The sequence below is a fragment of the Chelonia mydas genome, chromosome 1, assembly GCF_015237465.2.
Source record: "Chelonia mydas isolate rCheMyd1 chromosome 1, rCheMyd1.pri.v2, whole genome shotgun sequence".
Taxonomy (NCBI): Eukaryota; Metazoa; Chordata; order Testudines; family Cheloniidae; genus Chelonia; species Chelonia mydas.
This window is the reverse complement of record NC_057849.1, coordinates 9,937,460-9,962,293: the sequence shown is the minus strand read 5'-3', so window position 1 is coordinate 9,962,293 and position 24,834 is coordinate 9,937,460. Positions and strand designations below refer to the sequence as shown.

The 24,834-nt window shown below is 59.0% G+C and overlaps 1 protein-coding gene across 3 annotated transcripts in view; it reads right to left on the bottom strand.

Moving 5' to 3' along the window:
* The window catches only part of PDE2A (phosphodiesterase 2A), a 363,204-nt gene that overhangs the window by 13,860 nt on the left and 324,510 nt on the right, over window positions 1-24,834 (bottom strand). For all 3 annotated transcript variants that reach the window (XM_037914731.2, XM_037914822.2, XM_043527204.1), the window contains 11 exons: window positions 22,364-22,494; window positions 19,070-19,181; window positions 13,868-13,907; window positions 11,157-11,220; window positions 8,972-9,050; window positions 8,383-8,560; window positions 6,046-6,158; window positions 5,220-5,297; window positions 4,504-4,626; window positions 3,837-3,907; window positions 66-188 (listed from right to left, as the gene is read on the bottom strand). In XM_037914731.2, the coding sequence (XP_037770659.1) occupies window positions 66-188; window positions 3,837-3,907; window positions 4,504-4,626; window positions 5,220-5,297; window positions 6,046-6,158; window positions 8,383-8,560; window positions 8,972-9,050; window positions 11,157-11,220; window positions 13,868-13,907; window positions 19,070-19,181; window positions 22,364-22,494 (1,112 nt within the window). The remainder of the gene's footprint in view (window positions 1-65; window positions 189-3,836; window positions 3,908-4,503; window positions 4,627-5,219; window positions 5,298-6,045; window positions 6,159-8,382; window positions 8,561-8,971; window positions 9,051-11,156; window positions 11,221-13,867; window positions 13,908-19,069; window positions 19,182-22,363; window positions 22,495-24,834) is intronic.

The window sequence follows — 24,834 nt, the reverse complement described above, 5'->3', positions numbered from 1 at the left end:
GCCGGGGTACAGAACCAGGGCGGGGGGAAGCTGGCTCTCTGCAGGAGCCGTAACCATCCACCTACTCCAGGTATTTGACCAGCTCCAGGTTCTTGTAGAGCAGGTAGCAGAAGTGGGAGACGGAGAAAGCGTGCATCCAGTTGTGATAGGGAGGGTCCCGGTAGCCCTTCCTCACCATCAGGCAGAACCTGGCAGGAGCAAGGGAGAAGGGGATGAGAAGGCAGCCGCCCCCGGGGAGCCGGCGCTCGGATCTGGCCGGCCGCCCGCACTGCCCCCGTGCTCCAACACCGGGCAGGCTGCAGGGCAGGGCGCTTCCACCCATGAACTGCCATGTCATAGACTCACAGGACGGGAAGGGACCTCGAGAGGTCATCTAGTCCAGTCCCCTGCACTCGTGACAGGACTAAGTATTATCCAGACCAGCCCTGACAGGTGTTTGTCCAACCTGCTCTTAAAAACCGCCAATGATGGAGATTCCACAACCTCCCTAGGCAACTTATTCCAGTGCTTAACCACCCTGACAGTTAGGAAGTTTTGCTAATGTCCAACCGAAGCCGCCCTTGCTGCAATTTAAGCCCATTGCTTCTTGTCCTGTCCTCAGAGGTTAAGGAGAACAGCTTTTCTCCCTCCTCCTTGTAACTTGAAAACTGTTATCATGTCTCCCCTCAGTCTTCTCTTCTCCAGACTAAACAAACCCAGTTTTTTTCAGTGTTCCCTCCTAGGTCATGTTTTCTAGACCTTGAATCATTTTTGTTGCTCTTCTCTGGACTTTCTCCAGTTTGTCCACATCTTTCCTGAAATGTGGCGCCCAGAACTGGACACAATACTCCAGCTGAGGCCTAATCGGTGCGGAGTAGAGCGGAAGAATTACTTCTTGTGTCTTGCTTACAGCACTCCTGCTGATACATCCCAGAATGAGGTTTGCTTTTTTTGCAACAGCGTTATATTTAGCTTGTGGTCCACTATGACCCCCCAGATCCCTTTCCGCAGGACTCCTTCCTAGGCAGTCATTTCCCATTCTGTATTTGTGCAACTGATTGTTCCTTCCTAAGGGGAGTACTTTGCATTTGTCCTTATTGAATTTCATCCTATTTATTTCAGACCATTTCTTCAGTTTGTCCAGATCATTTTTAATTTTAATCCTATCCTCCAAAGCACTTGTAACCCCTCCCGGCTTGGTATCGTCCACAAACTTTACAAGTGCACTCTCTATGCCATTATCTAAATCATTGATGAAGATTTTGAACAGAACCGGACTCAGAACTGATCCCTGTGGGACCCCACTGGTTATGCCCTTCCAGCATGACTGTGAACCACTGATAACTACTCTCTGAGAACGAGTTTTCCAACCAGTTATGCATCCACCTTATAGCAGCTCCAGCTAGGTAGCATTTCCCTAGTTTGTTTATGAGAAGGTCATGCGAGACACTCTCAAAAGCTTTACTGAAGTCAAGATATACCACGTCTACCGCCTCCCCACTCTCCACAAGCCTTGTTACCCTGTCAAAGAAAGCTATCAGGTTGGTTTGACACGATTGGTTCTTGACAAATCCATGCTGACTGTTACTTATCCTCTTACTATCTTCTAGGTGTTTGCAAATTGATTGCTTAATTATTTGCTCCATTATCTTTCCAGGTACAGAAGTTAAGCTGACTGGTCTGTAATTCCCCGGGTTGTCATTATTTCCCTTTTTATAGATGGGCATTATTTTTGCCCTTTTCCAGTCCTCTGGAATCACTCCTGTTTTCCATGACTTTTCAGAGATAATCGCTAATGGCTCAGATATCTCCTCACTCAGCTCCTGGAGTATTCTAGGATGCATTTCATCAGGTCCCAGTGACTTGAAGACATCGACCTTGTCTAAGTAATTTTTAACTTGTTCTTTTCCTATTTTAGCCTCTGATCCTACCTCATTTTCTCTGGTGTTCACTATGTTAGACGCCCAATGGCTACTCACCTTTCTGGTGAAAACTGAAACAAAAAGTCATTTAGCACCTCTGCCATTTCCACATTTTCTGTTATTGTTCCCGCAAACCCCCCTCCCCCCCTCACCCGTTGAGTAACAGGCCAAACCTGTCCTTGTCTTCCTCTTGCTTCTAGTGTATTTATCACGGGTCCTGCTGTGCTCACAAGCCCTGGGCGCAACTGGCTCTGCAGCTCCTTGCCGTGTCACAGGCGTGTGCATGCACTTGCCTGAACCTGTGAGCGTGCGTGGATCTGTGTGTCCATGGGTCTGTGAATGTGCGTGGATCTGTGTGTCCGTGTATGTGTAAGCGTGTGTGGATCTGTGTGTCTGTGCATGTGTAAGTGTGCGTGGATCTGTGTGTCCGTGGACCTGTGGGTCTGTGTACTTGTGAGTGTGCGTGGATCTGTGTGTCTGTGTACCTGTGTGTCTGTGTACCTGTGAGTGTGCGTGGATCTGTGTGTCTGTGTACCTGTGAGTGTGCGTGGATCTGTGTGTCCGTGTACCTGTGTGTCTGTGTACCTGTGAGCGTGCGTGGATCTGTGGGTCTGTGTACCTGTGTGTCTGTGTACCTGTGAGTGTGCGTGGATCTGTGGGTCTGTGTACCTGTGAGTGTGCGTGGATCTGTGTGTCCATGTACGTGTAAGCGTGCGTGGATCTGTGTGTCTGTGCATGTGTAAGTGTGCGTGGATCTGTGTGTCTGTGTACCTGTGTGTCTGTGTACCTGTGAGTGTGCGTGGATCTGTGTATCCGTGTACCTGTGAGTGTGCATGGATCTGTGTGTCCGTGTACCTGTGTGTCTGTGTACCTGTGAGCGTGCGTGGATCTGTGGGTCTGTGTACCTGTGTGTCTGTGTACCTGTGAGTGTGCGTGGATCTGTGGGTCTGTGTACCTGTGAGTGTGCGTGGATCTGTGTGTCCGTGTACGTGTAAGCGTGCATGGATCTGTGTGTCTGTGCATGTGTAAGTGTGCGTGGATCTGTGTGTCCGTGGACCTGTGGGTCTGTGTACTTGTGAGTGTGCGTGGATCTGTGTGTCTGTGTACCTGTGTGTCTGTGTACCTGTGAGTGTGCGTGGATCTGTGTGTCCGTGTACCTGTGTGTCTGTGTACCTGTGAGTGTGCGTGGATCTGTGGGTCTGTGTACCTGTGAGCGTGCGTGGATCTGTGTATCCGTGTACCTGTGAGTGTGCGTGGATCTGTGTGTCTGTGTACTTGTGAGCGTGTGTGGATCTGTGGGTCTGTGTACCTGTGAGTGTGCGTGGGCTCAGATGCCCGGGGTAGGAGCATGAGCTGGACGGGGAGGCTGTTTATGCAGGGCCACCCTCTGTTGTTTGCTGGCCCTGACTCCTTTGGCCAGGGGCTTGCTAGTTTGTGGGCTGTCCACCTCCTCCTATGCCCGTGCCCCTGCCCTGCTCCACCCCCTTCCCGGCCGAGGATCTCAAAGAGCTGCACACACACCACTCCATTAAGCCTCACAGGGAGACGGGTCAGGATCCTTGGCCTCACTTTACAGATGGGCAGAGTGACGTGCCAGGGCCAGGAACAGAACTCAGGAATCCTGGCTCCCAGTCCCCGCCCTGCCATTATCCGTTACCTGTACTGAGCCAAGTGCGTGCTAGGTGCTTTGCTCTCCCCTGCCCTGAACGACCCCCCCACCCCCCGGTCTCTGTAACACCCTGACGCCCTGCGGCTGCCCAATGCGTGTCTCCATCCGGGTATTTCCTCTTCTCCGGCTCCAGCCCTAATACGGGGCCTAACTGGTACCGAAGTGCTGGGCAAGAGCGCCCCCTGCTGGTCACAACCTCTCCCCCGCCCCGGACGCTGGGCTCCCAGTGCAGCCAAGCCCCCGTGCCGAGCCGCGAGTGAGCCCACCTGGCTAGCGTCTGGCGATCCATTTTGTAGTTGTTAATGAAGTTCATGTCCTGCAGCATGCTCAGGATGGCCTGCGGAGGGAAAGGGAGCGGAGAGCTGGCTGAGAGGCTGCTCCCGGGCACACCTGGCAGGGGGCTGGCGCTGAGGGGGCCCGGCTGGGAATGGAGATGACCCCCTGCACCCCTCTCGGCGTTCCTTGGGGGCAGCAGCCACATACGGCACAAACTCTCCACCAAGCTGGCGCTGACGCACCAGTGGCTGTCAGGCCCCCACCCCCGGGTGGGCCCGGGGGGCAGCCAGTGATGCCAGGAAATCGTATCGACGCCTTGGACCCGAGGTGGGATTGGAGCGCGGGACACCCATGTTAAACAAAGGCGAATGCAGCTCCTTGGCGGACGGATGCCCCAAGCCAGAGCTGGATCCTAGCCCAGGCTGTCTCAGGTACCTACTTAGAACCCATCACCGTAGCATCAGACACCTCCTGGATTTCTCCGAGCACCCCTCGGAGGCGGCCCAGGGCTACAGACACTGGAGGCACAGAGTGATCCGCCCATGCAGGCTGTGGCAGAGACCCACACCTTGGGCACCCTAGGCTAGCCCCTAACCCCTGGCTCATCCCCCTCTCAGGGACGGGCAGGCCCTAGACGCCGGCCCCGTGGGCACCGACCATGGGCGTGTCATCCTCGGGCAGCGAGCGCGGCGTGTAGGTGAAATCGGCGAAGCGATAATCGATGCTTTCCACGGGGCAGATCCCGTCACTGAGCAGCTTTTTGTATTCCTCGTCCGAGACCTGCAAGGGAAGCGCCAGGAGGGGCTGTGAACGCCGGGGCCAAAGCCTGGGCCTGGCGGAGGAGCTGCAGACACAGGCCGTGTTCAGCTGGGCACGGGCGCGCAGTGCTGCCCTGACAGCCCTGTGCCAGGCTCCTCTGTCCACCAGGTACAGCCTGGGCAGCGGCGGGACTGGCGCCATGATCTGACCCGGAGGCAAGAGGGTTCCCGCGCCACGGCCCATGCTGCCCCCTGGCCTCTCTGTGGAGCCTGTCAACGTGGGGGCCAGTTAGTGCCATTGGGGTAGTCAGTGCACTGCTGACCCATCGGGGTAGTCAGAGGCTGTGACCCGGTTACACTGGGGCAAATCCAGAGTTTGCCCCTAAAATGCAGCCAGCTCTGGGGTGGAGCAAGGTAGTAACGTTGAGTGTGCAGCAGCCTGTAGGCCAGGGAGCGCAGACTGGCCCCTCCGGGGGGAACTAGAAGGAAGATGAGCCAGACACTCATGGCGTCACCCATCCCCACTCACGGCTCAGTGCTGCGGAGACAGTGACAGCCAGCCCCACGCCCCCAGCCGCCTCGGCCCCATTCCCTGGGAACCCCCCACACCCTGACCTTCATGTGGTACATCATCATTTCGTTGGCCACGTGGCTTCGGTACTGGGCTTCGTGGACCTTCTTGTAGAGCAGCGACTGGAGAGGAGGGAAGCAGAGGGTGGTCAGAGCCCCAGGCGGACATGCTTCTGCTACCCTTGGCTCTCCCAGGGCCTGAGCCCCCGCCCCGTGCGCTCAGCATGAATCTTTCCAGGAACTCAAGCCTTTCAGTCTCCTTAGGCCTAAGGCACGCAGCACTGGGGCGCGCCTGAGCTCCAGCCCCCCACTCCCCCGACCTGAACTCACGCGCACATGGCCGGGCATCGCCTTCCATCTCCCCTAGGGTGCCGAGAGGTGACAAGATTCACCAATGACCCAGCGTTATTTGGGGCTCTGCTCGCTACCTGTAACTATGCTCCCCTCTCCACGTGCAGCTGAAATGCGGCTGTCTCTGGGGTGGAACCCGACAGGCAGTGCGGAGCCACACAACCACTTGGGACAGGAAGGGAAGAAGAGTCTGGTGTCCAGTCGCAGGGAGAAGTTAGACCCGGGGGGCCCAGGCTCACCCCGCTCTGTGCTGACAGCCGCCTGGAACGCTCCGTAGAGGGCAGCCGGTCTGAAAACGTCAGGGTTGGGGCAGGGAGGCAGATGCTGCTGGGGTGTCGCTGGGTCCCCAGCCTTTCCCGACCCACTGCATCCACCTCTCCCCAGCGAAAGGGACTTGGGGAGCTCGGCAGCTTCCAAGGATGGGCCACTGCCCGAGCCACTGAGAGCCCGGCATGGGAATCCACCCCTCCTCCTGCGGGCGCTGGACCCACCCACATGAGGCAGCCCCCCCGCCGCTTACGTGGGCGATGCTGATCCCGCAGTAGATGGAGAAAGCCGTGGCCAGGTCCTCGTCGAACTTGCTGAACCAAGGCCCGTTAATCTTGTTGACCAGCTCCGCCACCCCGATGACCTCTGGAAGAGCAGCGAGAGCCCAGTGTACCGGCGCCCGGGGCCGGGGCCGACGCACAGGGAAACCCGGCCGCCCTGGACTCCCAGCCGCATTCCGGCGTGGGTCTGTCCAGGACGCTGGTCCAGAGGGGGCAGGGCTGGGGGAGTGGGAGCCGGTCCCTCCTGCCTCCCACTCCAGCGACCCACAAATCCCAGCACTGGGCGAGCAAGTTGAGTTGGGAGGAAAGGTCAAAGCCCTGCGTGAAGCCCTGCGTGTCTGGCCAGAGGGCAGGGGAGGGAGAGTGTGTCCCTGGTGGGGCACGGTGCATCCCACAGGGATTGGTGGGGAGGCCAGCGAAGGATTAAGCAAACCGGCTTTTAGGGGAGCGGGGAAGGACTGAAATTGAGTGGGGAGCGCCACTACGTGCCCTGAGGATTTGCTCCCCCTGGCTGTTTGCAGACACTCTACGGCCACTGGCAGGGAATTGAACCAGGGACCTTCAGGGCCCGCCTCTCCCACACCGCCCAGTCAGCGCCAGGCTGCCATAGTGGGGCTGGCACTAGAGGGCGACATGCCCACAGGCCTGGGGATAGCAGGACCCAGGTCGGGGGAGGCGGCAGGGACCGACCGGCTGCTAGCGGTACCGGTGGGGGGCGTTTAACGGCAGCGTCGCCGGGCCGCTCGCACTAGGTGGTTTGACTCACCAACATGACAGAGCCCCGAGGGCAGCCCGTGCTGCCCTCCAGTCCCACAGGGGAAGGGCCGAGGCCACCTGGCTGCCCACAGGAGGGCCAGAGTGTGATCCCACTGCAGGGGGGATGACCTGGCATAGAGGGTGTTAACGTGGGGGCTGCCACTTGCCCCCCCGTAGATGGTCACTGCCGGGCGGGGCCAGGCCAGTGTAAGGTGCTGGGCTGGAAGCCCCGTGGCCCCAGAAGGGGTGTGGCACAGCACCATGCTGTTCAGAGCCAGCTCCCCCATCCTCGTTTTGATGGTGAGCTCTCTAAGCAGGGCCTGGCATTTGCAGTGTCTGTGCAGCCCCTAGCACCCAGGCCTGGCTAGGGCCTCACTGCAATACGACTAACACCCACGGGGGCTGGACAGCCCGGCTGCTTGGCACCGGGAACGTGTCCACTGGGGGTGGGCTGGCGATGGACTTGCCTAGTCAGCATGACTTGGCGTGCGTGCGTGGCGGCCCCGGGACTAAATCAGCCTACTGGTGCCGGCGGGCCAGGGGACTCCCAGGCTCCACCAAGCTCAGGTTCTGGGGATCTGAAAGCACTTAGGAACACTTAGTTAAGCCTAACAATAAAGTCCCCGGTAAGGTGGCTACATAGACATGGGCCAGATCCTCAGCTGGTGTGTTGCGGTGTAGCTCTGCTGACTTCAATGGAGATTTGGCAGTTAACGCCTGCTGGGGATCAGGCCCAGATGTTGTGACAGGTGTTGTGACAGGGGAAACTGAGGCACCAGTTCAGTGGCTTGCCAAGGGACTCGCAGAGGGTTGGTAACACACCCTCCTGAATCTTATCCCTGTACGTTAGCCATAAGCTCACCCTGCCACCCGGGTGCAATGGGCTGAGCATCAGGCTCCATCCATCCTTCGGGGTGCAGGACTCTCTGCCCCGGGGAAGGGCTGGGGTCTCCAAAGCGCGCGGCACTTAAACAAGTCTCAGGGCAATTTAACTTCACTCCTCCCTTCTCACAGCCCGCCCCGTGACAAGGGTCAGTTCCATGCTCGTTATCTGAGAAGTGGGGAAACTGAGGCACAGAGCTGTCACGTGCCTTGTCCGAGATCACAGAGCCGCGAGCAGGCCATAGGGGTCCTGCTACCACCACTAGAGCAGGGCCCCCTCATCCTCAGCACCGGTGGAGAATTAATACAGAGGCTGCTTGTCGACCTTCTCCGCTTCCCTTCATCTCCAGCTGCTCTGACCCGTTGCCAGGCTCCTCTTGGGAATGAGGAGCCAGGAGACTGGCGGAGGCAGCTGGAGACACGGAGGAGTTGGCTGCACGGGGGCCACCAATGGATCCCAGCTCGAGGAAAGCTGCTCTGGGAGAACACGTGGTCAGAAACTACGCCCTGGCGACCAAGCCGGGATCTGATGGGTCTTTGCCCTTGTGTGGTCTCGACGCCCGCGGCACCCCAGGGGCGCGGCATCAAGGGAGTGCTGTGTCCAATGCCCGCGTGCCCTGGCAGCACCCGGGGAGCTGCACCCCGATGCCCAGCACTGCCCGGGCTCTCACCATGGCTCTCGTTCTTGATGGGGAAGCAGAGGATGTTTCGGGTCCGGAAGCCGGTGCTGTCATCCACCCCACGGTAGAAGAGCGGGTGGGAATAGGCATCCTTGATGTTGAGGATCTTCCCCGTCGTTGCCACGTGACCTGCGATGCCCTGATCCGCTGGGATGCGGATTTCGTAGCTCTGAGGGACAGGATTGACCGAGACGTTGGCCCCATGCTGTCCAGCCCTCCCCATGCCCATCTCTGTCCAATCCCTCGTTCTCAGGGAACCACCTCCCATCCCCATCTCCTGGGATTCGGTCCCATCTCCCTACCTTGCACCCTGCCCCTCTCCAGCTCCATCTCCAACCCCCGCCTGGCCTCCCTGTCCCAGCTGAGTCGCCATCTCCTGGCCCTCATGTAGCAGCGCCCTCGGCCTGGCATGGAGACCACTCTCCTCCTCATGACCAGCCCCCCCTGGTCTGGAGCGGGTGGCTCCAGCTGACCCCCTCGGCCTGACCTCATCCTCAGGCCTGCTCCATCCTCCAGGCCCGACGCCACCGCTCGCAGCTCCCTCTGCTGGTGAGCCCCAGGCCCGCCAGGGAGGGCTTACCTCGTCATCCACCACGCCCCCGTCAAACACCTTGGCCACCAGCTCATGGCTGAACGTGTCCAGCAGGAAAACCGAGCATCTGCAAGAGACAACCAGCCGCTCAGCCAGATCTCCACAGAAAGCGGGGGCAAATCTCCACCATCCAGATCTCCACCATCCAGTCACGGGGCAAAGCCCATGCAAGGCAGAGGAACGACTCCCATTGACTCCCCTCGGCTTCGGACCAGGCCCACGGCCTCTGGTTAGCACATCTCCCCTTTGGATTCATTGACCCAGCGCCCCACCATGAGACGAGAGATCCCCTTGATCCTGGCCTCTGTGATCACCAGTGATCCTGTGGCATGGGGTGTTAGCCCCACAGTTCTGGCTACATTCCAGCTGGGTAATGACATTCGGCTTTCCTCAGTTTCCCCGGCTCTTCCTTCCGGACAAGGTATTCTTCACCTCCTGTCCTAAACTTGACAAAGCCCTGGCTGGGATGATTTAGTTGGGGATTGGTCCTGCTTTGAGCAGGAGGTTGGACTAGATGGCCTCCTGAGGTCCCTTCCAACCCTGCTATTCTAGGAAACTATGCAGTGCTGTTGGGAATTGAGAAGCAGCTGCCGCATTCCACCCCAGAGGTGGCTGCATTTCAGTGGTGGCTACATTTCTGTGGTGGACAGAGATCCCTTTGGATAGATGTGAAACACTTTGGGGCCGTGTTGGATAAAATTAGCTGGTTTGCCAACAGCTGCATTATGTAGGGTTGCCAACCTTCCAGGATTGACCTGGAGTCTCCAAGAATTTAAGATTAATCTTTAATTAAAGGTTATGTCATGTGATGAAACCTCCAGGCATACATCCAAACAAAATTGGCAACCCTATGTCCTCTACCCTGGTCCCTTCCTGTGGTTTTTCTCATGGATAGGGGGTAATCTAGTCCTCTGCACTCAAAACAAACATGGACATTAAAACATTTATGCTCCTCTTCCTGCTATATTTGCAAATGCGGACACCTGAGAAGGAGAAAATTAAGATTGGAAGTGTGTAACCGTAACTGTGCCCCCCTGGGCCATGTAACCTTAACTCTGCCCCCACACCATGTAACGTTGACTCCAGCCCCCAGGACACATACCCCTAACTCTGCCCCCTGGGACATGAACCTTTAATGTTGCCCCTTGCCCTTGTGCATCTGCATCATTATGCTGCAGTTGTTAGTCACACAATCGTGGTCTATTTCTCAGCTATTATATTGCACCGTAGGAGTCTCTCTCTGGGACACGAAGATGCATACAGCAAGAGCCAAAGAACACACTTCTCCTCGAGCCCTGGGTAGGCTGCGTGTGACTGAGTTTTGCCCAGCCCGAGTCTCTGCAGCTGCTTGGGCTATTGGCCTGTGGGCCAAGCCCGTGTGAATCAGGCCCAGTGCTGCCCTCCCAGGGCCAGCCTCGGGAGCGCAGGGTCAGGCCCCGTGTTTGTACCTTTGTGGGGCTGGGGGTCTCGGGTAGGGGTTTCCATGCGGCTGTGCAGCAGGTGAGTGAGCCTGGCATGCTCCAGGGCTGGCGACAGCAACCCTCAAGCCCCTTGGGGCGGCTTTGCTGCCTTTCCAGGGCACAGGATTACACGGGACTGCGGCGTGCTCGTCACCTTGTTCCTCGCGATGCGCTGGAGGGAGCAGGCAGCCGGGCAGCTGCGTTCTAAGTGCAGACCTGAGCCCTGAGCCCCTGCCCTGGGCAGGATCCGGCCCAGGACAGTCCCAAGAGAAAGCCACGCTGATCAGAGAGAGCAGGGCCTGGCCTCTCCTGAGCCCGGGGCAGGGGATGCCTGGAGCAGCAGCTCTGCTGGCTTTGCCGGACCTGCTCCGATTCACGCCGGGGGGGACGTGAGAGGAGAACCAGGCCCCGTCTCCACGCTCAGGAAGTCTGCAGGTTTTTGCCCGACTGGGGCATGGCGCGGGGAGCGAGCGTGAGGAGGAGGAGGGGGGAGATTTACACCGGGGAGCCGGAGATCAGAGCTGTAAAAGTAACCAGGGAGGAGCAGCTTTCCCACAGGATCAGCTGTTCCCGGCGCATGTCCCAGCCGCAGCAGAGGTCCAGGAACGTAATCCCAGCGTGCGTGCACACACGGCCTCCTTGGGAGCAGGGGGCACCCAGGCCGACTCCCCGCCCCCAGGGTAACGCCTCGCGCAGAGCAGCCGCTCACTCACATTTCGGCGTTGCTGAGATTCCGGGCTTCCGTGATGATCTCCTGGAGCAGCACCGACACGTCGTCTGCGGGGGAGAAGCAGATCATTTGGCAGCTCAGACCAGGCCCAGGCAGCCTGGGCAGGGGCAGGGCGGTTCCGGGCACCGGCAAGGGGCCACGGAGCCTCTCACCTCTAGGCCTGAGCCCCCTGACGCTGAGCAAGAGGCCTCTCCAAGGGACGGCTCTGTGACCAGAGCTGGTGGCCTCGGGTCGTGGCGCATGGGCGCCGACGACACCCCAAAGCAGGAGCTATGGGGTTAGGCCAAGGTCCTGGCTGTCAGCCCCATACCTGACCCATTACTAGGATGCCAGGCTGCAGCTCTGTAGTCTGAACAGGCCAGGGTTCTAATCCCGGCCCCAATGCCAGCTCCCTCCACAGCGAGTCACTTCCCTGCCCCGTGCCTCAGTTTCCCCATCTGTACAAGGGGACAGTGCCACTTACTTACTCTGCAGGCAGGCTGGGAGGCTCGGCGAGATGCCCGGGGATGAAGCAGGTGCTATATAAATGGTGCAAGGGCCAGATTCTGCTCGCCATGACACCGGGGTAAAGCCGGAGGGATGTGACTTGGAGCCCCCTGGGGTCACTGAGAGCAGGAGCTAGCACTTAACACCGCTGTACAGCCCTTTAACATGGCCCTGATGCCCTGACTCCAACCCCAGGCCTCTGGACACACGGACGTGGCCTGCTTGAGCGCCCAGACCGGAGGAGCACGGTGTGCTGCCAGCCCTGGGCTGGGCTTCTTCCCCAGTCAAGCGCCCCGGCAGGCTTCGCCCAGCCCCGGCTGCCGGGCAGTCATTTATCACAGCCTCACACGGCCGGCGTCTCTGCTGGAGCTGGCTCTGGGGCCGGGCATGGGCCACCCCGATGAGCCCTGCTCTTTGTGGGAGCGTTTGCCCTCGGCAATCCGTCTCGGCCTTATCTCCACCGCCTACGTGTACAGCCGTGTCGCGCTGCGCCTCGGGGGTCCCACCGGCCTCGGAGAGGAGCCGAGGATGTCTGGAAGCACACAGCCAACTGGGGGCAGCCGTGCGAGAGCTGGGGAGGGGACGTCAGCCTGCTAACCAGCTAACTAGCCGGAGGAAGGCAGGCCTAATGGTTAGACACTAGCCTGTGACTTCACCCTCTCCTTCGTTACGATGGGAATTGGGCCTGACTCGTGAAGCACAGAGGCGGTGGCCAGTGTCTCCAGCCCATTACAGAGCTTGGGGCTGGCCGTGCAGTCAGGAGCAGGGCAGAGCCGACCCACACCTCCCCAGATGTTTAGAGCTGGGGGGGCTGGTTCAGCACATGACACAGAGACGGGGCTGACCTCCTCCCAGGGCAGCCTACAGAGAGCATAAAGCCTTAGGGCAGAGGGCCAGAAACAGGTTTCCAGGGGTTGTGATCCCCCCCCCATATGGCTGAATGGGGGGGTCAGGACCCAGCTAGAGAGGAGCGTCCCTGTAGAGAGAGGCCAGCGACGCTGGACGGCATTACCATGTGGCCCCTTAGTGGATACAACCCAAGCTGCGATTTCTAACCCCCCCGCCAGCCAACGGGAAAACACCCCACGGAATGGTCACCAGGTGTCCCCCGTGAGAAAGGAGCGGGCAGTTCTCAGCCCAGTCTGCACTGGGCATTGCCCAGGTCACTAACCCGCTGCGGATTGGCACTGATGGGGGCGGCCGTTACAGGAAGGCTGGGGAGACCGGGCTCCTTATTCGTTAGTGTTTGGGGGTTTCCCATGGGATCCCAGGGCAGGGCAGCGCCCACGCCCTGTGGGGCAAACAGAAGGAGAGCTGGCTGGGGACGTCTTCGGGGTGCAGGGATGGGTCTCCGTGATGTGACGTGGCTGTGACATATTGGTGGAGGGGTGTGTGTGTGTGTACAGAGGATCTGTGTGTGTGTATGCATGCATGTGCGGGGGTGTGGGTGTACATGGGATCTGTGTGGGTGGGTGGGTGTGTGTGGGTGTGTACAGGGGATCTGTCTGTGTGTATGCATTGCATGTACAGGGGATCTGTGTGTGTGTGTGTACAGGGGATTTGTGTGTGTGTATGCATGCATGTACAGGGGATCTGTGTGTGTGTGTGTACAGGGGATTTGTGTGTGTGTATGCATGCATGTGCAGGGGATCTGTGTGTGTGTGTGTGCAGGGGATTTGTGTGTGCGTATGCATGCATGTACAGGGGATCTGTGTATGTGTGTGTACAGGGGATTTGTGTGTGTGTATGCATGCATGTACAGGGGATCTGTGTGTGTGTGTATGCATGCATGTGCAGGGGATGTGGGGGTGTACAGGGGATCTGTGTGTGTGGGTGTGTGTGTGGGTGTGTGCGAGCGAGAGATGCTGCCCGCTCGTGACTGCTCTGCCGAGAGGAGAAGGGCCCACCGTTGCTACCAGCTGAAGCTGCTCTGTTAGCTGAAGCCCTGGGAGCCGTATTTTGGAGCTGAGAAGACAGGGCTGTGAGCCCTCCCTGTGTAACGCACGCAGAGAGGCTGCCGTGGATTTCCCATAGGGGCCCGTGTCCACTAGGAATGTGGCTTCCCAGCGGGCCCCCACCCTGCCACCACCAACCCCGGGCCAGAGGAATGTACAGACCTAGAGGCGAACGCCCAGCCGGCCCATCAGTGAGTCGGGCCCCAGCAGTACATGGCCCCAGCAGTACATAGGAACAGAAAAAGCCACGTACCCAAGTGCGTAAACAGGTTCTTAGCCACTTGCAGGAGCGCCTGTGGGGGGAGGAGGGGGGGAAGGGAAATCTGGTTATCTGAGTTCATTATTGGAGTTAATTAGACAAGTCTGCTCCACTCCCCCACCCCGGGCTCAAGACCAGTCACCAGCCAAAGCTCACTTCCGTCTTCCTGCCTGTGACCTCCGCAGTCTCCTATAAATCCCCACGCGGCGTCCTAATTAGCCCTCATTATTGTCCACAAGCACCTGACACCCCCTGGCCGGGAGCAGGCCTGAGCGCTGGGTGTCCTGAGGGCCCTGACGAGCGGGATCTCCCCCAGGGTGCTGCCGTCAGCTCAGCGGTGTTAGGGTAGCAGTGGCGATCAGGGCCCGACTGTGCTAGGTGCTGCATGTACACAGAGCGCGAGCTAGTCCCGGCCCTGGAGAGCGTACAGTCTACACAAAGGGTGGGAGGGGAAACTGAGGCATTGAGCGGGACCGGTGACAAAGCTAGAAATGGAACCCAGGTCTCCTGACCCTGCCCCCCCAAATCCAGTCATCGGGCCACTAGGCCACTCCGCCTCTCCCACAGGGCATTCCGGGGAGTACAAGAGAAATGCTCAGAGGGGCTAGGGGAGAGGAGGGCAGGACGACGCGGAGGTGATGGAACAGAGACGCCGTCCAAGGGGGATAAGCTTTGTGTCCTACCGGTGAGGGAAGTCACTGCTTTAACCCCAGCCTTGCTCTATTGGTGGGTTCCCCCCCAGCCCCTGTTAATACCATCAAATGGTTTCTAAACATCTGTGGCTTCCCATTAATTCCCCCCACCCATCGCCCTGGGAGCAGCGGCCATCCCTCGGGGCAGAAATCAATGCCTCTCTGGAAGAGACATTGCCTCTGTCCGGCCTTAGGCCCAACAGGTGAAGTTATTTCCTGGTCCCCAGTGCAATGCCGAGGCTATGCCCCACAGTGCCACCGGAGGGTGCCCCGAGCACGGGGCTGAAGGAGAGGGTCACTACCTTTCGGGTGTGAGTGTGTGGGCAGCGGGGGGTGGGGGTGGGGTTGGAGCAAGCCACATCTGACGCTGTCAAGGAGTCAGCATGGGTTGGCCTGGCTGAGTGTGCGAAGGAGAGCACGTCAGCGGGTGCAAGCGACTGCCCAGGTGCGTAACCAATGCCCGCCCGTGTGACTGTGAGATCCCGGGTGTGTCAGTGTGCAAACACATGAGGGTATCCGCATGTGCAAGGGATTGTGTCGCCACCGGTGTGCCGGTGTATGCCTGGGTGTGCCAGCGGGTGCGCATGCAGCCATACGCCGTTGCATGCAATAGTGCGAGAGAACAGGGCGCGTAAGTGCACGTGACCCAGCCCTCGTGTGTGCATGCACGAGGGTGCCTGGGTGTGTTCACTAACCCTGAGCAGCAGCAGATCCAAGCCCCCGGGAAGCAGGGCAGGTGTAGAACTGGGCGGGAAACAGTTTTCCCAGCCTGGAAATATTTTCGAGAGTTTGCAAGTGTTCACCTGACTGTGGACAAAAAGTCAAATTCGAACGTTTTTGCAAATTAAAAAAAAAAAATTTCGGCTTCGGTCAGTCCCAGCGGTTCCTTTCGCTCAGTTGGAAGAAACATTTCCTTCAGATTGCAATGGTTTCTTCTTTACCCTTTTCTCAGTCGAATGAGCTTCAATGTCAAAGCAAAACTCCGGGAAACTGGACCGTTTGGCTTTGAAAATGTGGAAACAAAATGGTTTGACAGTTTCAAAACTTTTTTTTTTTTCAAACTTGTTGCCAGCCAGGAGATTCGCCAACACGGACCCGGTTTCCTGAACGGCTTTGACAAATCAGCATCGTTCAATGAAAAAAACGTTTTGTCAAAAAGCTCCCGACCAGCTGACGGCCGGAGCAGGCGAGGACAAATCCTACCCACTAGGGGGCAGTGCTACACACACAGCCCATTACCCTCCTAGAACCTCAGCTTTGGAAGTCTGTTACATGTGGGGATGAGTGGCCACTCCCCAGCACCAGCCAAACTGAGACCCTAACCCAGCCCCCGCCCATCCCATTCTGGGGAAGCTCCATCTCTCTGCCCCGGGATCACCGGGGGCCAGTGTTATTATTAAACACCTCTGAACAAAGAAGCCGCCTCTTGGGGAGGCGAGAGTATGAACAATAATTAAATCCTCCCTTTAGGTGCCTGCTGAGATGGGAGAGAGCAATTGCATCCTGGCAAGCGTGCCCATGCACTGGGCGCTTTGTATAATGGCTGGCGCCGGGCGCTCGCGGCACTGGACTAGGTCTCCAAAGATCTGGGTTTAATCCCTGGCTCTGCTAGTGACCAGAGACAAGTCACTTTATTGCTGTGCCTCAGTTTCCCATCTGTAAACCGGGGCTAATGATTGTGTCTTGTCTACGCGGTCAGCTCCTGAGGGCAGGAACTGTCTCTTACAATGTGTCCAAGCAACGCCTGGCACAGTGGGGACCCAGTTTCATCTCGGCCAGTTGGCGCTGCTGTCCCATGGATCTGCTCCCAGCAGATACCTCCTTCTCCTCGCTTCACTCCCCCTAATGCCCAAAGCGGGTGGTGCCTGAAAGGACTTGGGCCTGTCTAAGCACTAGCTCCAAGCCCTTCCGATGGTCAGCGTGTGCAGCTCTGCCTCCCTGTGGAAACGGGGCGACGCTGGCAAAGAAACAGCTTGGCACTAACGTCACATGGCCAGATGCTTCGGCGCGACTAGGCAGCTTTAGTCTTGTGGGACACTGATACGGAATCTGCCCTGCTGACGTGTGAATGGACCCCTGCCCCCTGCTGGATGGTGCCGATGTGCGTAGGGACCGCTGCCCCCTGCTGGATGGTGCCGATGTGCGTAGGGACCCCACCACGATGCTGATGTGCCCATGCCCCGTGCTGAATGGTGCTGAAGTGTGTATTCACCACTGCCCCCTGTTGCTGTGGCTAGGACGGGTCACACTCTAATGGCTGGGGTCCTGAGCGGAGGTCAAAGCCCCACCACCTCCAGTAAGAGAAGGCGATTCTCCTCTAGCTCATGTTGTCAGAGGTCTCTGTTTTACTGCATGTGGCCAGTGAACCATTGTGAACATACCCCAGAGCCACGAGCCCCCAGGGGACAGTAGGCAGACAAGGGTGTTGGCAGGGCATCCCCCATGTTCTCTGCATCCCCGCCGGCAGAGCGAGGCTCCTGCCGGCCGGCCTTCCCCTGCCAGCTCTGGGTCACCTCCCAGGGCATTTGCAGTTCAGATCCACATGTCCCAGTTAGCCAAGCATGGCAGTGTGGGCTCCTGAACTCGCCCTTCCCGGCCTGATTAGTGCCATCAGAGCAGCAGGCCGTGGCGGGCTTGGGGCTGAATGACAGGCGGTGAAATTAGCGGTGTGAGGGCACCACAACGGGGGAGGGCTGCAGAGAGTGGAACTGACTCATTTCTATCGGGCACCAAGCCGGGACGGAGCTGATGAGCCCGTCCTGGGCTAGGCCTGCCAGGTGCCCAGTTTTCAACTGGAATGCCTGGTCGAAAAGGGACCCTGGCAGTGCCAGTCAGCACCGCTGACCGGGCTGTTAAAAGTCCGGTTGGTGCAGGGCTGGCAGGCTCCCTGCCTGGCCCCGCACAGTTCCTGGAAGTGGCCGGCATGTTTCTCTGGCTCCTAGGCATAGGGGCAGCCACGGGGGCTCCATGCGCTGCCCCCGCCCCGAGCGCTGGCTCCGCAGCTCCCATTGGCTGGGAACTGCAGCCAATGGGAGTTGCAGGGGCGGTGCGTGCAGATGGGGGCAGTGCACAGAGCCCCCTGGCCGCCCCTTCGCTTAGGAGCTGGAGCGACGGGATGCCACTTCAAGGAGTCACCTAAGGTAAGCGCCACCCAGAGCCCGCACCCCTCACCTCCTCCCATGTCCCAACCCCCTGCCCCAGCCCAGAGCCCCCTCCTACATCCAAACTCCCTCTCACAGCCTGCACCCCAACCCGCTGCCCCAGCCTGGTGAAAATGAGCAAGTGAGTGAGGGTGGGGGAGAGTGAGCGATGGCAGGGGGGATGGAGTAAGCAGGAGCGGGACCCTGGAGAAGGGCCGGGGCAGGGGGCGGGACAAGGGTGTTCGGTTTTCTGCTATTAGAAAGTTGGCAATCCTATCCTGGGCAGATCCGGATGGGAAGGTTGACACCAGCAGAGGTAAGAGCAAAGTCGCCTGGCTGACAGGCTGAGTGCACAGCCCAGAGAGACCCGGCCAGGGGGCAGGACAGAGTGGGTGGGTCAGACAGGTGCTGAGAGGCTGGATTCCCTTGTGGTTTAGGATCGGACTTGAGATCTGGGGACAGTTCCTGGCTCTACCCTGCATGCATTGTCAGTCCTGGGGTAAGTCACTTCATCCTCCTCGCCTCAGTTTCCCCAACTATAAACTGGGGGCGAGGCTTCTCTACTTCATAGCTAGAACTTTCATCTCTTCATGTCTGCCAGGTGCTTAGATATGGCCAAGGAAAGTGTACAGCTAATGGGGTACACATGTAGGTAACCCCACATGTCCAGCCAGGGGAAGCTCCCGATCATCAGGATGGGGATCCCCCCAAAATGTGTGGGACTGGTCCTGCCTTTCCTGGCCTATAGGACAATCAGCCCTGAGTTTACACAGAGACCTGTGAAACATCCTCCCAAAAACACAGTGACCTGCTGTCCACCCTGGCCTCCGGGAGAGGGGGCGTTATGGGCCCCGCAGCATGACAATGCTGGAGACAGTCTGACAGCCTTGCAGGCTTTTCCAGAGGGGATCCTGGCTTCAGAGAACCCTCCTCGGTATAGCAGGCCTCTCTAGAAGCTGGCCAACATGGCGGATAAGGGCCAGCGGATAAGGGCCAGCGGAATTTCTCCCTTAGCTGAAGTTGTGAGGCCTGCACTGTGGAGCTCAAAGCCCAGGGGTCTAGCCCCGCGCTGGCAGCGGGTTGAGGGTTGGGGAACAGCCTGCTGTGGGTGCCCGGTTCAACCCCCTCTCAAATGTCTGTCTTGCCCCATTCCCTCTCCCTGTGCAGCGATGCCCCAGCACCTCCACTCGATGCCCCATGGCACTCCCACGGCGCATGGACACTCAGTCCAGCCACCCCCCCACCACCGAAAGGTGGATGTAGCCAGCTGCCCCCCCCCCATACGCACAGCTGCAGCAGCCGCATGGCACAGCCTGTTACGCCCCTGCGACCGTGCGTAATGAGCGAGCGAGCTGCCCCCTTACCTGGCACTCGCACTTCAGCTTCTGCTCCTTCTGGAAGGCCAGTGTGCTGGTCAGGACGGTGGAGGTGTAGCAGAAGCAGTGCTGGATTCTGTGCTCGTCGGCCTCCGTGTAGCTGAGGCGAGAAGAGCGGCACGGTCAGAACAGGGACGGCGGACAGCGGCTCCTGCGGCCAATGCTGCTCAGCCGGGGAGCCTGCCGGTGCTGCGTGTCCAGAGGAGATCCACCTCACTGACATGCAGCCGCCTCTGAGGCAGGACATGGCAGCTGTTCCCCAGTGCACCACGCATTCCCCTCCTCTCTCCTGGACGATCGCAATGCGCTGCTCCGAGGCCCAGCTCCCCTGCCCTGCCTCGGTTTCCCCAGCTGTAGGACAGGAATGGGGCTACTGACCCATCTTGCAGCAGGGTTGGGGTGAGGATTACTACACAGTCGATCAGGCCTCAGCTCAGGTCAGCCGGGATTTGCCCTCATCTGCTCCGGTCCCCTTCCCAAAACCCTGACCTGGACCGGGCCTCGCCCATGAAACGGTGGCAGGGATACTGGCGGGATCAGGGAAGGAGGGCTCGGGGCAGCTGAATGAGAGAGGCCTGGTGAAGGCTGAGCTGAGTCGGGCACGCTGCCAGCCAGCCAAGCAGTGGGGACGGGGCTTTGCTCTGTTATTATTAAGCTCTGAATCCAAGTTTCAGGAAACGAATTACCCAGTGAGGGGGATTCTGTGCCTGTGGATTAGGGGAACCCTTTACTGTGCCTTTAATTGGAGCTGGTGCCTGGCTCGGACAGCGCCCAAACCTGGCATGGACGCTGAAGGCTTTGATCATCAGCTGAGCTCTTCTCTCTGTCCTACACCTGCTTGGGTCCCAAGCACCAGGCAGTAAAGGCCCAGGGCACAATTCTGCAGTGTCCTTCCCCTTGTGTCATCACTGGAACATGCAGCTGAACACGACACCATTCTGAGTGGGAGCTTTTTTGCATCCATGTGCCATGGGGGCATCTGGCAACACAGCCCCCTGCTGCAGTGAGTTCCACCGGTTAACAATGCAGTGCTCAATGGAGCGCTTCTTTGCATGGTGCTAGGGTTACACGTATGTTCCGGCTCACTCCATCGAGTGAGCCCTTGGTCTCCTCTCACGGGATGAAGGAGAGACTGCTGGGTTTTCATTCCATCCTTCCTGGTCTTAAAGACCCCAGTCCAATCCCCTCCACTCTTCCCCACTATTAATTTTCTGCCTCCAGTATCTGATGCTACAGCCCAAGGCAATGAAGTCCCAAGTCCCTCCCTACACCAGCCAAATGCTCTAATTAATGTCCCTCGAAGCAGCTACACAATCTCAAGACAGCTCGATTCCCTCTGGACCAGTGGCACCAATCAGTGGGGAGGCAGATTGCTCCCCCAAGGTTTTCGCACCTGCTCAGCGTTCCACAGACCGCAAAGCCAGGCTGCTCTGAAGCAGCGGCTCCGTCCGACCTTAGGCCAGCGGTCCCGCCATGGCTGCACGCCGGCCGCTGACTTCCCAGCCACACTGATGGAGGGGCGGCCAGGCCAAATGGCAGCAAGTGGAGTTGCACCCCAGCACACTCCAGTTCGACCTGCCAGCGCACGGGGAGTCTGTCTCCGTACGGCCTGGTGCAGGAGGTCTGCCAAGAACTCAGCTCCTAGCGGCACCAGCTCATGCACTGGGCGGGTGAGACAGGGAAGCTCCCCGGGAGAGACAGACCCGGGGTCCCTGAGGGAGGAGGATGGGGGTGAGTGGGGACTGGGTCTGGGGGCCCCCCCTGCAATCCTCCCCCAAGAACTTCTGAATTGGTGGCACATGTTTAGACAGTCTCCTACCCACCTGGCTCCCAAGCAAGCGTTCCCCCTGCAGGGAAGGGCTGTCTGTCCTGGGAGGCGTGATGGAGGGTGAACAAGGTGGCGAGGGTCTGCAGGTTGCACACGGCTAAGTGCATTGATGGTGGTTCCTGCACTGTAACTCATGGCCAAGAGCAAATCACCAAGATCGCCAGAGAGCTCTGGGCCAGCGTTGGTACTGAACAAGGCTAAGACAGAGGGGTTTGGCGGGGGGAAGTTCCTAGCCACGCTTATTGCTGCAGGGCCAGTCGAAAGCTCAGCCCCTCTGCGCTAGGAGCTGTAGACAGTGAGCAGCAGACGGTCCCTGTCCCGAAGAGCCGACAATCTCGATAGACCCGGGATGGGGGAAGGGTAGGACAAACCAGCTAAGAGATGGCAGCAAACAGCATGTCAGTGCCATGGGGTGTTTTTGAGGGGCTGTTAAGGAGGTATCAGCTAAATGGGAAGGGAAGGGGGCGAGGGGGATGGGGCAGGAGAGGAGACACAGGTGTGGGGAGATGCGGAGGGGAAGGATCTGCCGGGGAAGGGAGGGGCTGGTGCCAGCAAGTTCTCTGAATGGACCGAGGACCCTGCCTTGCACCCACAGCTTGGAGTTTCTGGCTGATCTTGGCAGCTTTCCCCAAGGCCCCATGGCGGGGTGGTGGGAGGGGAGGCATCACCTGGTCCTAGTGCCCCAGAATGCACTGGGGTCTCCCCTGAACAGTTCGGGGTCCAGGGGAGTGCTGGGCGGAGAGGTAGCCAAGGCTGGGCCCCATTTTACCCCATCCCCCTCCGTACAGCACTCCCTGGAACGGATGACTTCCCCCCATAGCGATCCTGCATTAGAGCGGGGGCCAAGGGCAGCCCCCCGGGTACAGGAGCCCCCTAGCTCCCTTCCGGCAGTCCCAGGAGTTCACAACAGAGAAGAACACGGCCGACATGGTCTTACACGCAAAGGTGCAGCCAGAAAAAACTCCAAGGCCCAGCATGCAAAGCGCCAGCGTGCCCTTCTGTTTGGATCCAGGTGGAGCACAGTGCATGCTGGGACGTGTAGTTTGCAGGAGCCGCGCCACCGTGCTGGCGACCAGGGTGGCCTGCCAGAACCCCACGCCTGAGCGGCAGAGGCCGCCTGAAACCGCCAGCTGGCCCCCCCAGCCAGGAGCCCTCCTCTGCAGGCAGCTGGGCTCCCAGCCATCAAGCCCAGGGGCCACCAGCACAGGCCGGGAGAGATGGTGCGGCAGCGAGGTGACGGAGCGATGCTGAGCGGTCGGTGCACGGGGACCAGAGCTGGAGCCTGCCAGGTGCTCGGGGCCAGGCTCTGCTCTGGGCTCCGGCCCAGCCCGTAATCTGTGTCCCGGCAGCACAGCTCCGCGCAAAGGCGCAGCAAAGGGGCCCCGGCCCAGCCGTAAGGAGCGGAGCCGCTGTCAGCGCCCAGGGAGCAGCCTCCCCAAGAGCCTCCGACTCACCTCTCTCCTCCCAGCTTGTTGAAAGTGCAGGCTAAGGCCACCACCTGGGAGGTGGCCCGGCTAATGACCGGCACGCACAGCATGGAGGTGACCTCGAATCCCAGCATGTTGTGAAGCTGCTTGTGTTCCTCCTGGGGAGAGAAGATCAGACCAGGGTGAGGGTCAGGACGTGGGGCAGGGGAGGGTCAGGCCAGGGTGAGGGTCAGGACATGGGGCAGGGGAGGGTCAGATAGGCGTGGGGGTCTGGATGTGGAGCAGGGGAGGGTCAGACTGGGGTGAGGGTCAGGACGTGGGGCACGGGAGGGTCAGACGGGGGTGAGGGTCAGGATGTAGGGCAGGAGAGGGTCAGATGGGGGTGAGGGTCAGGGAGTCGCAGGGAAGGGTAAGGCGGGGGTGAGGATCAGGACGTGGGGCACGGGAGGGTCAGGCGGGGGTGAGGATCAGGACGTGGGGCAGGGGAAGGTCAGGCCGGGGAGAGGGTCAGGACATGGGGCACGGGAGGGTCAGGCCGGGGTGAGGCTCAGGACATGGAGCACGGGAGGGTCAGGCAGAAGTGAGGTTCAGGATGTGGGGTACGGGAGGGTCAGAAAGGGGTGAGGGTCAGGACGTGGGGCACGGGAGGGTCACATGGGGGTGAGGGTCAGGACGTGGGGCACGGGAGGGTCAGGCCGGGGTGAGGGTCAGGATGTAGGGCAGGAGAGGGTCAGATGGGGGTGAGGGTCAGGGAGTCGCAGAGAAGGGTCAGGCGGGGGTGAGGGTCAGGATGTGGGTCACGGGAGGGTCAGGCCGGGGTGAGGGTCAGGACGTGGGTCACGGGAGGGTCAGACGGGGGGGAGGGTCAGGACGTGGGGCATGAGAGGGTCAGGCCGGGGAGAGGGTCAGGACGTGGGGCAGGGGAGGGCAGCGGGCATGGAGCAATTCATTCATTGATAGATCTCATGGCCAGAGGGGACCACTGTGATCACCCAGTTGGCCAGAGAACTGCCCCACAACAACTCCTAGGGCAGGTCTTTGCGACAACCATCCAATCTTGATTTAAACACGTCCAGTGGCGGAGAATCCATCCCGACCCTTGGGAAATTGTTCCAGTGCTTAATTACTCTGAACGTTCACAATTGACACCTTATTTCCAGCCTGAATTTGTCTAGGTTCAACTTCCAGCCATGGGATCGGGTGCGACCTTTCTCTGCCAGATGGAAGAGCCCATTGTTATATATTCGCTCCCCATGTGAGTACTTATAGACGAATCAAGTCACCCTTTAACCTTCTCTTTGTTAAGCTAAGTCAATTGAGCTCTTTACGTCTAGCACTATTCATTTTCTGATCCTTTCATCATTCTCCTGGCTCTTCTCTGAACCTCTAATTTGTCAACCTCCTCCTTGAATTGGGGGCACCAGAACTGGACCCAGGATTCCAGCAGCGGTCGCACCCGTGCCAGACGCAGAGGTACAATAACCTCGCTGCTCCTGCTCGAGATTCCCCGGTTTATGCACCCCAGGATCTCATTCGCTCATTCATGTTCAGCCCATGAGCCACCACCATCCCCAAATCTTTGTCAGAGTCACTGCTTCCCAGGATAGAGTCCCCCGTCCCGTACGTGTGGCCTGCGTGCTTTGTTCCTAGATGTAGACACAGAGAAAGGGCGCAGGATTTAGGTACTGTGAGACACACAAAGGTAACACCCTAGCTACATGTGTGACCGTGTCTCCCCCATCCGGCTGCAGCCACCCACCCAATTAGCAACAGTGAAAGGGCCAGGGGGTCACGAGTCCTTGACACCCATTTGCAACCCCAAACTGAGAACCGGGGGGAGGCAAAGCTCATGGTTTGAGCATTGGCCTGCTAAACCCAGGGTTGTGAGTTCAATTCTTGAGGGGGCCATTTAGGGATCTGGGGCAAAAATTGGAGATTGGTCCTGCTTTGAGCAGGGGGTTGGACTAGATGACCTCCTGAGGTTCCTTCCAACCCTGATATTCTATGATTCTGTGAACTGATGCCCCAACTGGGAGGCAACATGGCCTAGTGGATACAGCACTGCAGTGGAGACACTGGCTGGCTGGGTCACCTTCAGCCAGGCACCACGCCGCTCTGAGCCTCAGTTTCCCCATCTATAAAACAGTGATGATGCTACTAAAGCCCTTTGCGTCCTGTGGAAGACAGTGCTCTATACCAGAGCTAGGTATTAACATTATTAATTCATTCCACATCGATGGCTGAGCAGCCACCCGCTGATAACAGCCAGGCGGCTGCTTTCTCTGATCCCCATCTCTAGCCTCGCTCGGAGCAGCGGGGGCACAGGGACGAGTGGAACTGTCTGTTCCCTACGCTGCTGCCACGGGGGGAAGCTTGCGATGTGGATCTGTCACAAACGGCTTCTCAAGGAGAACGAGAAGCAGAGAGAGAGATAACTGGAGAGCAGACTCAACAGCCGGTTATTGACTGCAAGCTTGGCCTGGGATGTTCATACCACT